This window comes from Dromiciops gliroides, chromosome 3 (genome assembly GCF_019393635.1).
Source record: "Dromiciops gliroides isolate mDroGli1 chromosome 3, mDroGli1.pri, whole genome shotgun sequence".
Classification (NCBI taxonomy): Eukaryota; Metazoa; Chordata; class Mammalia; order Microbiotheria; family Microbiotheriidae; genus Dromiciops; species Dromiciops gliroides.
The window spans coordinates 585,651,703-585,662,646 of record NC_057863.1 but is presented as its reverse complement, the minus strand read 5'-3'; the positions used below and the strand labels follow the sequence as shown (position 1 = coordinate 585,662,646).

The 10,944-nt window shown below is 45.8% G+C and overlaps 1 protein-coding gene across 1 annotated transcript; it reads left to right on the top strand.

Moving 5' to 3' along the window:
* The first annotated feature begins 221 nt into the window (after window positions 1-221).
* Window positions 222-7,202, top strand: HPX (hemopexin). The gene is made up of 11 exons (XM_043994693.1): window positions 222-244; window positions 655-769; window positions 943-1,007; window positions 1,301-1,372; window positions 1,800-1,942; window positions 2,225-2,378; window positions 2,734-2,943; window positions 3,212-3,310; window positions 6,070-6,200; window positions 6,330-6,492; window positions 6,882-7,202. The coding sequence occupies exons 2-11, from the start codon at window positions 702-704 to the stop codon at window positions 7,106-7,108; spliced, it is 1,332 nt and encodes a 443-aa protein (XP_043850628.1). The 5' UTR covers window positions 222-244; window positions 655-701; the 3' UTR covers window positions 7,109-7,202.
* Window positions 7,203-10,944: the final 3,742 nt, after the last annotated feature.

The following is a 10,944-nucleotide window of genomic DNA, read 5'->3' as shown; positions in this document are numbered from 1 at the left end:
TCAGCATTCACACCTCAGAATTTGGTGAATGTTATGAATCACGGATTGACTTATTGTTTTGTTGATTATCCAGACTCAAGAAAATTATGGAGAAAATAATAATAATGAACATTAAACTTAAAAATATGTCATGGACGCACATTTTGGAAAGACAGTTGTTAAACATTTACCAGCACACCCCTGAATGAAGATATTCTTCAGAGTCTAGTCTCTTAGGGTAGATCAGCAGCCTGCACCCTTCTAGGTTAGAAAAAACAAGTCTGAAACCAGATCCTTGATGCTTTTTAATTAGCAGAGCAACCTACTCTTCCTGTTCTTTTTCCCTCCCCCAACAAGTGAAAGGGATATTTTTTTCACACACACAAGGCCCTCACAACATTGCCATACCTTCACAATGTACCTAGCTAGAGAATGGGGAAGCCACTGTGGGGAGGAGGCAGGGAGGGATGCAGGAGAAGAGAAATCACTACAAGGAATTACCTAGGCCCCAACTTCCCGGTTCTGGATCATTGTTTACAGTGATGAAATCACGGATCTTGTCCCGGACTTGGGGAGGGGAGGGAAGGGGGCATGTTCTAGTCAGGGGCACTGGGTGGGTGTGGGAGGAGGGTCTAGGAGTGTCGTAATCTCATCTGCTCTATATATGGCTTCCAGGGCTCCTGGTTCCCCACTGCCCTCTTGTATCTTCTGCAATCGCCAGCATGACCAGGGCCCTGGGAATATTGATAGTACTGGGCCTGTACTGGGCTTTGGCACTTGCTCACCCACTGTGAGTACAATCAGTGCAGGAAGTCAGCCAGTCAGGGAGGGTATCTGGGGGAGTGGAGGTGGTATTCTAGAGAGTAGGGTGGAAAGGGTGCAAGTGAAGTGTGAAGGGAAGGATTGGAGCTATGTGGAAGGAAGGGTTAGGGTTCGGATTCCAGATTCTTGATCTCTCTCCAGGGTCTCCCAGCTGCAGACAGGAACCGAAGTGGGAAATGGAACAGAATTGCACCCAGATGAGATTGGTGAGGGCACTGTGTCTGCTTGTCTGTCCCTATCTCTGGGTCTCTCCAGCTATCTGTCTCTTCACCAATCTGAATATCCATCTAGCTGTGTTTCTACATAATTTCCAGTCTATCTCTATCCTAATTTTCATGCCTCCAATCTGTCTGTCCATCCATGTCTCTATCAGTATGCCTGTCTATGTATGTCTCTATCTTGGTTCCTGTCTGTCCTTCTGCCACCACATCTGTCCCCATCTCACTGTATTTCTATGACCCCTCTAATCATGCCCAATTTTGTTTCTCGTTCCTGCTAGGCCGTTGTTCTGAGGACTGGGGTTTTGATGCAGTAACCTTGGATGACTCTGGAAACATGATTTTCTTCAAAGGTTTGGGCATCAGGGCTGGGGCATTTGGAGGCAAAAGATGGAGATGTTAGGGGTGGGTTAGATACCAGAGTGATTAGGAATTGTGATATTGGTGTTTGCAGGTCCAAGATGGAGTCAAAGATAAGAGCACCGGAGGGTCATAGATGCATTTGAGCTTTAGAGATTGAATGTTTGTGGAATGAAGATGAAGCTATTTGGGTATCAAAAATAAAAGGTTCAGGGTTCAGATGCACAAGAGTTTAAAGGCAGAGATGACATGCTCAGGGGAAGAGAGGAGGGAATTTGGGGAATTATGATCCATCTGAGGAGTGGGGCCTTTTTGGCCTGATGAGTGAACTATCCTTGGGTCTTTTATCATGAGGAAGTCATTTGAGAATAGATTATAGGACTCCTTGTGAGTTCCTCCCCTCTCCCACACCACTGTCAGGTGAATCTGTATGGAAGAATCACAATGGATCCCGGGAGCTGATCTCAGAAACCTGGCCAGAGGTCGGGTTCCCTGTGGATGCTGCCTTCCGTCTGCACCACAAGACCAGGCCTGAGCTCCATGATGGTGTATATTTGATCAAGGTAGAGTTGGTGCAGTGTGAAGGGGAGTGGGACAAGGAACAGAAGAGAAGAGAAAGCTGGGAAGACCACAGGGGATATAACTAACAGGGAAAGAGGAGAAAATAAAAATATGCAGAGTCTCACCCCCCCACCACCACCAGGGCTGTGTGTGTTAGCAGAACAATGCCTGCATGGACACAGTGAAGAGCAGTGTGTGTGTGTGTGTGTGTATACATGGAAGGGAGGGCACACAGTTTGGGGGTACACAGCCAGGCTGATGGTATTTGTATGTGGATGTATCAGGGTGATCAAGTCTGGTTATACATCGCTGGCAAGTTGAAGACTGGGTACCCGAGACTCCTCCAGAAAGAATTCCCTGGAGTCCCATCCCCACTGGATGCAACTGTGGAGTGCCACCCTGGGGAGTGCCAGGAGGAGGGGATCCTCTTCTTCCAAGGTTGACTGATGTTGGGGAGGGGTCTGGGCAGGGCCCTGCTTCATGTTAGGGGATGTCAATAATAGACATGGGGATAGGGGCAGCTAGGTGGTGCAGTGGATAGAGTGGATGGAGTCAGGAGGACCTGAGTTCAAATCTGGCCTCAGACACTTAATACTTACTAGCTGTGTGACCTTGGGCAAGTCACTTAACCTCAATTGCGTCACCAAAATAATAATAATAATAATAATAATAATAATAAACATGGGGGTGACCCTGTTAGATGTAGGAGGGTATCCCTGGCAGACAGAGGGGATGGTGATGTCCCTGACAGGTTCTGGTATGTATCCCTGACAGATGTGGTTGGGTTTGGCAGGTAATGGGACATGGTTCTTGGACCTGAGCACTGGAAAGGTAAAGAAACGGCCTTGGCACAATCTGAATTGCTCTTCAGCCCTACGCTGGCTCGGCCGCTATTACTGCTTCCAGGGCAGCCAGTTCCTACGCTTTGACCCTGCAAGAGGAGAGGTGCCCCCGCATTACCCCCGTGATGTCCGAGATTACTTCATGAGCTGCCCTGGGAGAGGTATGAAACCTGTCCACTGTGATTCCCCATGACCCTATGCTCCCACACACCTGATTGCTGACCCCCGACTTTTATGTTTTTCTTGGCTTCCACTTCCTTTGACCTCTGTAACTTCATTTGGTCCTATTTCTCGTCTGACCTCATCAGCACCTCAGACTATCTTCCCCACTCAGGCTCCCATCCTTCAAGCCATAGCTCCCAAGAAGCCCCCAATACCCTCCTCGATTATGACCCTCGCACATGTGTGACCTCCTGCTCTGCTACTCAGGTCATGGACGAAGGAACGGATCTGTCACCCCTTGTAGCCCAGATGTGGTGTTCTCTGCTTTTGTTTCTGATGACCACGGTGCTATGTATGGCTTTAAAGGTGAGAGCTTAACCTTGATAATGCAAGCCTCCCCCAGGACTCCTTTCCCATCTCTGGTGCCCCTCCATTATTTTGGGGACTTGTCTCCCATCCCTGGCCCCCTGCTGTTGCTGGGAACTCTAGTTCCTAGGGCTCTCTCTATTTCTAGGATTCTCTTGCCCATTTCTGAGTTCAACACCGCTCTCTGGTTTCCTTCCCCTATCTTTGTTTTTTTGTTTGTTTGTTTTGGTTTTTTGGTGGGGCAGTGAGGGTTAAGTGACTTGCCCAGAGTCACACAGCTAGTAAAGTATCAAGTGTCTGAGGCTGGATTTGAATTTAGGTCTTCCTGAATCCAAGGCTGGTGCTTTATCCACTGCGCCGCCTAGCTGCCCCCCCCTTCCCCTATCTTTGGCATTCATCTTCCATCCTTATGACCCTTCCCCTAGCTTTTCATTCCATCTCCTATCCCCAGGACACCTCACTGGGGAACTTTTCCCTCACCCTGTACCCCAATCTCTTGCCATTATCCCACAGTGTCCATACTGTGTGTCCCAGCTATACCCTACCTGTGTCCTGCCAGGCATCCTCTACATTCCTCTCTGAGTCAGTCTTCCACATGTCTTCCCTATTTCTTTATGGACTCTAGGCCCCGTGCCACTGGGAGAGCAGGATGACCCAGAGTTAGTTACCTATGCTCATCCTCTGTCTCTTGAGAGCTCAGGGATTAGTTGCTTGCCCCTTACTGAGTCATAATTCACCATGGGTTCTCAAAACATTTTCTTCTGAGTTCTCTCTGCCTAGGACTCAGTTTCAAAGAAGAAGGCCAGGGGAAGAGTTCCCTGGCTCTTAAGTTCAGCGCAGGCCCTGGCTCCTGAGGTTTCCTGAGAGTTTGTGCTTCCTGTGCCTATAGGAACAGCTAGGGGAAGAATATCAGACATGCCCTACCCCTCATAATTCCATAGAGAAGACATTCCCCTTTGAGCTGAGCCTTCTCTGTTTCATCTTTCTCATCTCATGAGCACCTACCCAAGTCTCATGCATTTTCCCTCTTTAGGGACAGAGGTGAAGCCTGCTTCTCTATACACAGAGCCTACTTGCTATAGGCCCAGTAGGGAAGATAGCACACCACCTCAGAGACCACACAGGATCCTCTGGCGCAGTGAGGTTACAAAAGGACGCTGCCCCTGGAATCAGAGGACCTGGGTTTGAAACTTGCTTCAAGTATTTGTTATCTATGTGACCTTGGCAAGTCTAATCTTTAGTTTTTTCTTCCTTTTTTTTTGGGGGGGGCAGCAATCCAGCTTAAGTGACTTGCCCAGAGTCACACAGCTAATAAATGTCTGAGGTCAGATTTGATCTCAGGTCCTCCTAACTTCAAGACCTGTGCTCAAAGAAAAAAAAAAAAAAGAAAAAAAAAGAAAAAAGGGGCAGCTAGGTGGCGCAGAGGATAGAGCACTGGCCCTGGAGTCAGGAGTACCTGAGTTCAAATCCAGCCTCAGACACTTAACACTCACTAGCTGTGTGACCCTGGGCAAGTCACTTAACCCCAATTGCCTCACTAAAAAAAGAAAAAAAAAGAAAAAAAAAAAAGACCTGTGCTCTATTCACTGTGCCACCTAGAGGCCTCTCTTTCAGTTTCTTCAAGAATAACATGTCATTGGTGGGAATTAGGACTGGGGAATTGTACTAGACAGTATTTAAGGTCCTTCTAGCTCTGATGGCATATGCTTGTCAGATGTTTCAGAGGGGAGCCTGGCTCTCTCTCAGGTCTTGGCTCAGAATTTAGCTCCCCTCCTTATGACTCTAGACAGAAAAAGGCCAAACATTCTATTATTTCATATGTTCTCTGTACTGACCTGGAGTATGTGAGAAAAAATCCAGCAGGCCAGGGTTTTCTCCCCAAATTGGCCACTTGTTCCTGTGCCAGAGATGAATGAATCTTTTGCCTCAGTTTCCCCCAAATCAGGGCACCAAATGAGAGGCCAGATCAGGACCTTAGGGATCGAGCCCAACTCTTTCCCTCCTCCCCTCTCCCATTTTATAGATGAGGTCAGGAAGATTCCTAACAAGTAGAGCTATATCCAGGGCGTATTTCTCTAGGGTTTTAAAGTTTGCACAGAGCTGTGATGATATCTCATTTGATTCTTATGACGACCCCAGAAAGTAGGTGCTATTATTATCCACATTTTACAGATGAGGAAACTGAGGCATATAGCAGTTAAGTGACTTGCCCTAGATCACATAGCGAAGTAAGTGTGTGAGTCAAGATTAAGATTCAGGTCTTCCTGACTCCCAAATCCAGTGATCTGATTACCCATGAAGCCATCTAGCTATCCACAGGTATAATGAGCAACCACACCAGGTAGTGGGTTCCCCTTCTGTAGAGGTTTTTGAGTGAGAGTTAGATGGCCATCTGGAGGATGACATTGAATTAAATGGCTTCTATGATGCCTTCCAGTTCTAAGACTCTGTGATTCGGTACTACTGCTGCATCTAGGCAGATGTTTGTGTCTGTTCCCCTTTTGTTGTTTGTATCCCTTGAATCCCCATGGCCTCTCATGTCTACCTGTGTTCCTAGTACCCTCTTACATTCCCCAGTCCCCATGTCATCTGACTCTCCCTCCTCGTGTTCCCTAACCCTCACAGTAAGTGCCTAACAAATGCTTTTCCAATCCATACGTGCCCCGTCTCCATGGCCAGTGCCCCTACTATGCTACGTCCTCTCATATGTCACCCACGATCTCATATGTCTCCTTTTCCTCCTATGGATATTACTGAAGGTTCCCATTACTGGCGTCTGGACTCAAGGAGAGATGGCTGGCACAGTTGGCCCATTGCCCACCACTGGCCACAGGGACCCTCAAGTGTGGATGCTGCCTTTTCTTGGGAGAAAAAGCTCTATCTGATTGAGGTATTGACTATAGGAAGGGAGAGGGGAAGGATTGAGGAAGGCCAAAGGGACACAAGGAAAGAGTCGGAGGGAAGATCTGTGATTGTGTCTACAATTATCTGCAGTGCACTCATATGTCAATCCCTACAGGGCACCCAGATCTACATCTTCCTGACAGATGGGGGCAACCGCCTGGTGGAGGGATATCCTCGCAAGTTGCAAAAAGAACTGGGAAGCCCCTATGGGATCAACCTTGATACTGTAGATGCTGCCTTCACTTGCCCTGGCTCATCTCAGCTCTACATTATCTCTGGTGAGAGCCCAGGGTAGGCAGGGTGCTATTGGTGTGTGTGTGTGTGTGTGTGTGTGTGTGTGTGTGTGTGTGTGTGCGTGTGTGCGTGTATACGCGTGTGTGTATGTGGCTGGAGTGATAGGGTACAAGAAGTTCTTTCAGACTGACTCAGATTCTCTGGGACTTTGTCAGAACCTCATCAGCTATGATAGGATTTTCTTGAAGTCAGGCTGTGCCTGGGCTATTCCAGATGATATCAGGCTTTCCTCCAATGTGGTAGTCTTCTGGTGTTTTGTAGGGGCCTCTACTGAGCTGTGTCAGGGTCCCTTGAGCTCTAATATCATCTCCTGGGTCACGGTGGGATTCTCTGGGTCAGAGAGTTGATGAGATGCTTGGTCTCCTTCTTACAGGAAGAGTCATGTGGCAGCTTGACCTCAAGCTGGGTGGACAGGACCCATGGACGGAGTTTTTGATACCCCATAACCATGTGGATGGGGCTTTGTGCAGACCAAATGAGCTCTACTTGATCAGTGGCTCCAATGCATACCGTTACCGAGATGTTGAGGAACTCAAGAGTGCTAAAACCTCCCCTCCACCCCGGAGTGTGGCCTCCAGCTTCCTGGGCTGCAGACAATAAGAAGGCTTGGTCAGGCCTTCCTCATCTTTAACACCTGGTCCACCAGGGACCCTCCACAAGAATTATGCCTTTATACAATAAAACCTAGAAATTACTCTCTTGTGATCTCTGTTCCCCATTCATCTTCCATCCACTGTGTAACTAGATGCAGTCGAACTTGCAGTCAAGAAGATCTGAGCTTGTATCCTACTTCCAACACTAACCTGCAATGTGACCCTGGACAAGATACTTAGCCTTTCTCATCCTCAGTTTCCTCATCTGTAAAATGGGGGCAGTGATTGCACCTACCTCACAGGGTTATTGTGAGGATCAAATAAAATTTTATTGGTAAAGTTCTTGGCAAACTTTAAAATGCTATAAAATAGCTAAATATTACTATTATTGGGATATCTAGAATTTTTTGCAGGGGCAGGGCAATGAGGGTTAAGTGACTTGCCCAGGGTCACACAGCTAGTAAGTGTTAAGTGTCTGAGGTCGGATTTGAACTCGGGTCCTCCTGAACCCAGGGCCGGTGCTCTATCCACTGCGCCACCTAGCGGCCTCCCAAATATTACTATTATTAATGGAACTGAATCCAGATTTGCATGACTTGCTATTCAGTTCCAGCACTTACTTGAGAAAGTTACTTAGCTTTTCTATGTTTCAGTTTCCTTCACCTGTAAAATGAGGGATTGGTCTAGACTATCTCAATGGGCCTTTCTATATTTCAATCTGATGCTTTGATCATTGATTTGCTTTTGCATTTAGCTCTATATTCTACCTACACATCCATTCATTTATGCACTTACCCATCCATCCACTTACCTGTCATCAATTATCCAAATACTCTCCATTTGAATATTCTGCCCATATTGATTTGTTCATGTAGCTACCCATCCATCCACTTTACCATCCACCACCTATCCAGCCACCTGTCCATCTCTCTTTGACGACTGTGACCGTGGCAGCTTTTCCCAGGCCATTGGCATCTGTTGTTTCCCTCTTAATTTTTTGGCCATTCTTGGGCACCTCAGAGAATCAGAAAAGAAGATGTTAATTATCCGGGGACATTTAACATAGAGGCCGTTGTTTGAGGCTGTTCTGATGTTACACTACAAGGGGAAAATTTTGAGAGAGTTATCTACTTTACTGGAAAAGACACCAGAGACAAAAGCCATCTCAAGATGTAAAGGGGTTGTGTTTGCAGTGTGAGCTCAGGAGGTAGTGTCCCTTTTGATTCGTTCAGGGTATCCCCTTACCTCCCTGGACCGAGATGTAATGCCAGATAATGCCAGAGATGACACAGAAACGCTCTGTGGACACCTGGCTGACCTGTGCCAAGCACACCTGGCTAATAGGAGTTGAGAGTGATTGCTATGAGAACTGGATGGCAGTGAAGCATAGGCCTTCCTCTTCCGTGAGACAGAAAATGTAGTTCTGGAGAGATCTTTCCTAAAAAGTTACTGAGACTTGCCTAGTGAACATCTGGCCAGATTAGGTGAGGGAGGCTGAGATTGTAGACCTTACTAGGAGTGGTAGCAGTGGTAAAAGGAGACAGCGGCTGCTACATTTTTTATTTAATTGAATCATGGTGCTCTAATCTTTGGATGAGAATGAGTAGTTCTTTGGTCACATATAAAGTGGGATAAGGGCCATTTGATAGATCATGCATTAGGGCTGGTAAAATTCATACCTTAAACTGAACTGAATTTGGGCTGAGAAAAACAAAAAAAGAGAACCCGGGCCTCATTTACACAATACTCCCCTCCATGCACTCCATGGTTCAATTACACTGCCTCACTTGCAGTTCCTCAAAAAGGCCACTTAATTTCCTTTCTCTTTACTTTTGCCTGGAATGCTTTTTATTTTTTATTTTTGCAGGCCAATGAGGGTTAAGTGACTTGCCCAGGGTAACACAGCTGGAAAGTGTCAAGTGTCTGAGGACAGATTTGAAAGCAGGTCCTCCTGAATCCAGGGCCAGTGCTTTATCCACTGTGCCAACTAGCTGCCCTGGAATGCTTTTGACACTTCACCCTTGCCTATTAGTTCTCCTCATTTCCTTCAGGATTCAGACCAAATCCTGCCTTCTTCAAGAGGTCTTTCCTGGTCTGTTGTTGTTGAGTCATTTTTAATCATGTCTGACTCTTCATGACTCCATCTGGAGTTTTCTTTGCAAAAATATTGGAGGGATTTGCCATTTCCTTCTCTGTCTCATTTTACAGATGAGGAAACTGAGGCCAACAGAGTTTAGTGACTTGCACAGGGTCTCACAGTTAGTAAGTGTCTGAGGGCAGATGTGAACTCAGGAGAATAAGTTTTCCCTCACTCCAGGCCTGGTACTCTGTCCACTGTACCACTTAGCTGCTCTTTCCTGGTCTCCCAAGCTGCTAATGCCTTTCATTTTCAGATTACCTTCTATCTAGTCTGTATATATCTTGTATGTACCTACTTATTTAGATGTTGACTCTGCCATTCAAATATGTACTTCTAGAGAGAAGATGCTATCTTTTGCTTTTCTATGCATCTCCAGCAATTAACAGAGTGCCTGGAACATAGTAAGCTTTTTTTTTTTTTTTTTTTTGTGAGGCAATTGGGGTTAAGTGACCTGCCCAGGGTCACACAGCTAATAAGTGTTAAGTGTCTGAGGGCAGATTTGAACTTGGGTCCTCCTGAATCCAGGGCCAGTGCTTTACCACTGCACCATCTAGCTGCCACATAGTAAGCTTCTAATGAATACTAGTTGACTAACTGTGAGGGAGCTCCAGCAGTTTGAGTTCAAGCGCCCTCTGGTGGCTTGTCCAAATAGAGCACTTTGAGTGGCTATTTCAGTTTATCATCTGCCTAGGAAGTATATAAAGTTCTGGTTGCCCTTCTATTCAGGCACATGTACTTTGCCCACCCTTTGCATAGTATATGTTTGCCTTTTCTGCCAATGTAAAACAAATGTTCCTAGGGAGACAAATACTCCACTTTTTCATATTCATCTATCTATTCATTTAAACAAAGGTTCATATATCAATCTGTCCACACACTAGTTCGTTCATCTTTCCATTCATATATCTAGCTCTGTGACCCTGGGCAAGTCAATTAACCTACATTTTCCTCAGTTTCTCCAAATTTAAAATGGGGATAATAATAGCAGGGTTATTGTGAGGATCAAATGAGATAATATTTGTAAAGTGCTTAGAGTAGTACCTGCCACATAGTAGGCTCTATATAAATGCTTGTTGTTGTTCTATATTTCCATCTACCTACTTCTCCACACACCCATCCATTCATTGTTATTCCCATCCACTGACTCTTCTCTTCATTTATATGTTCATCTACCTTTCCAACCCCATATCCATCCATCCATCCAACCATTGATCCTTATAACCATCCACCCAGTCATATATATACACACATACATATTGATGTTGAGATATATCTATATCTATATCTATATCTCCATCCTAGCATCCATTCATCTATGCATCAAACTGTGCACCCATTTATCTATCTTTCCATCCATCCTTCCATCCATTCATCTACCCATTAACCCATTCACCTACCCACCTATTCATCTATCCATTTAACTATCCACTCATTTTTACATGTGTCTATCCAACCATTCATCTATAAACCCATCATCCACTATTCTCTCCATCTTTCAATTCATTTACCCACATATTCCACTAGGCCAGGCTAGCCACAGGACAAAACCTCTTACCAGTGGTGAGAAAAGGTGAGGTTAGGAAAGATAAGGGCAAACAAGAATTGAAAAGAGCCAGATTTAATTAGTGTCTGGGCTCTCTATGGGATTGAAAGACTTGTGATGATGGAGAGGCTGGGTCAGAATGTAAATCCTTCCAGGGGCA

Coding starts and splice junctions, on each gene's coding strand:
- HPX (XM_043994693.1), top strand. CDS start 702: ATGACCAGGGCCCTGGGAATATTGATAGTACTGGGCCTGTACTGGGCT. Junction 770..942: donor TTGGCACTTGCTCACCCACT/GTGAGTACAATC, acceptor ATCTCTCTCCAG/GGTCTCCCAGCTGCAGACAG. Junction 2,379..2,733: donor GGGGATCCTCTTCTTCCAAG/GTTGACTGATGT, acceptor TGGGTTTGGCAG/GTAATGGGACATGGTTCTTG.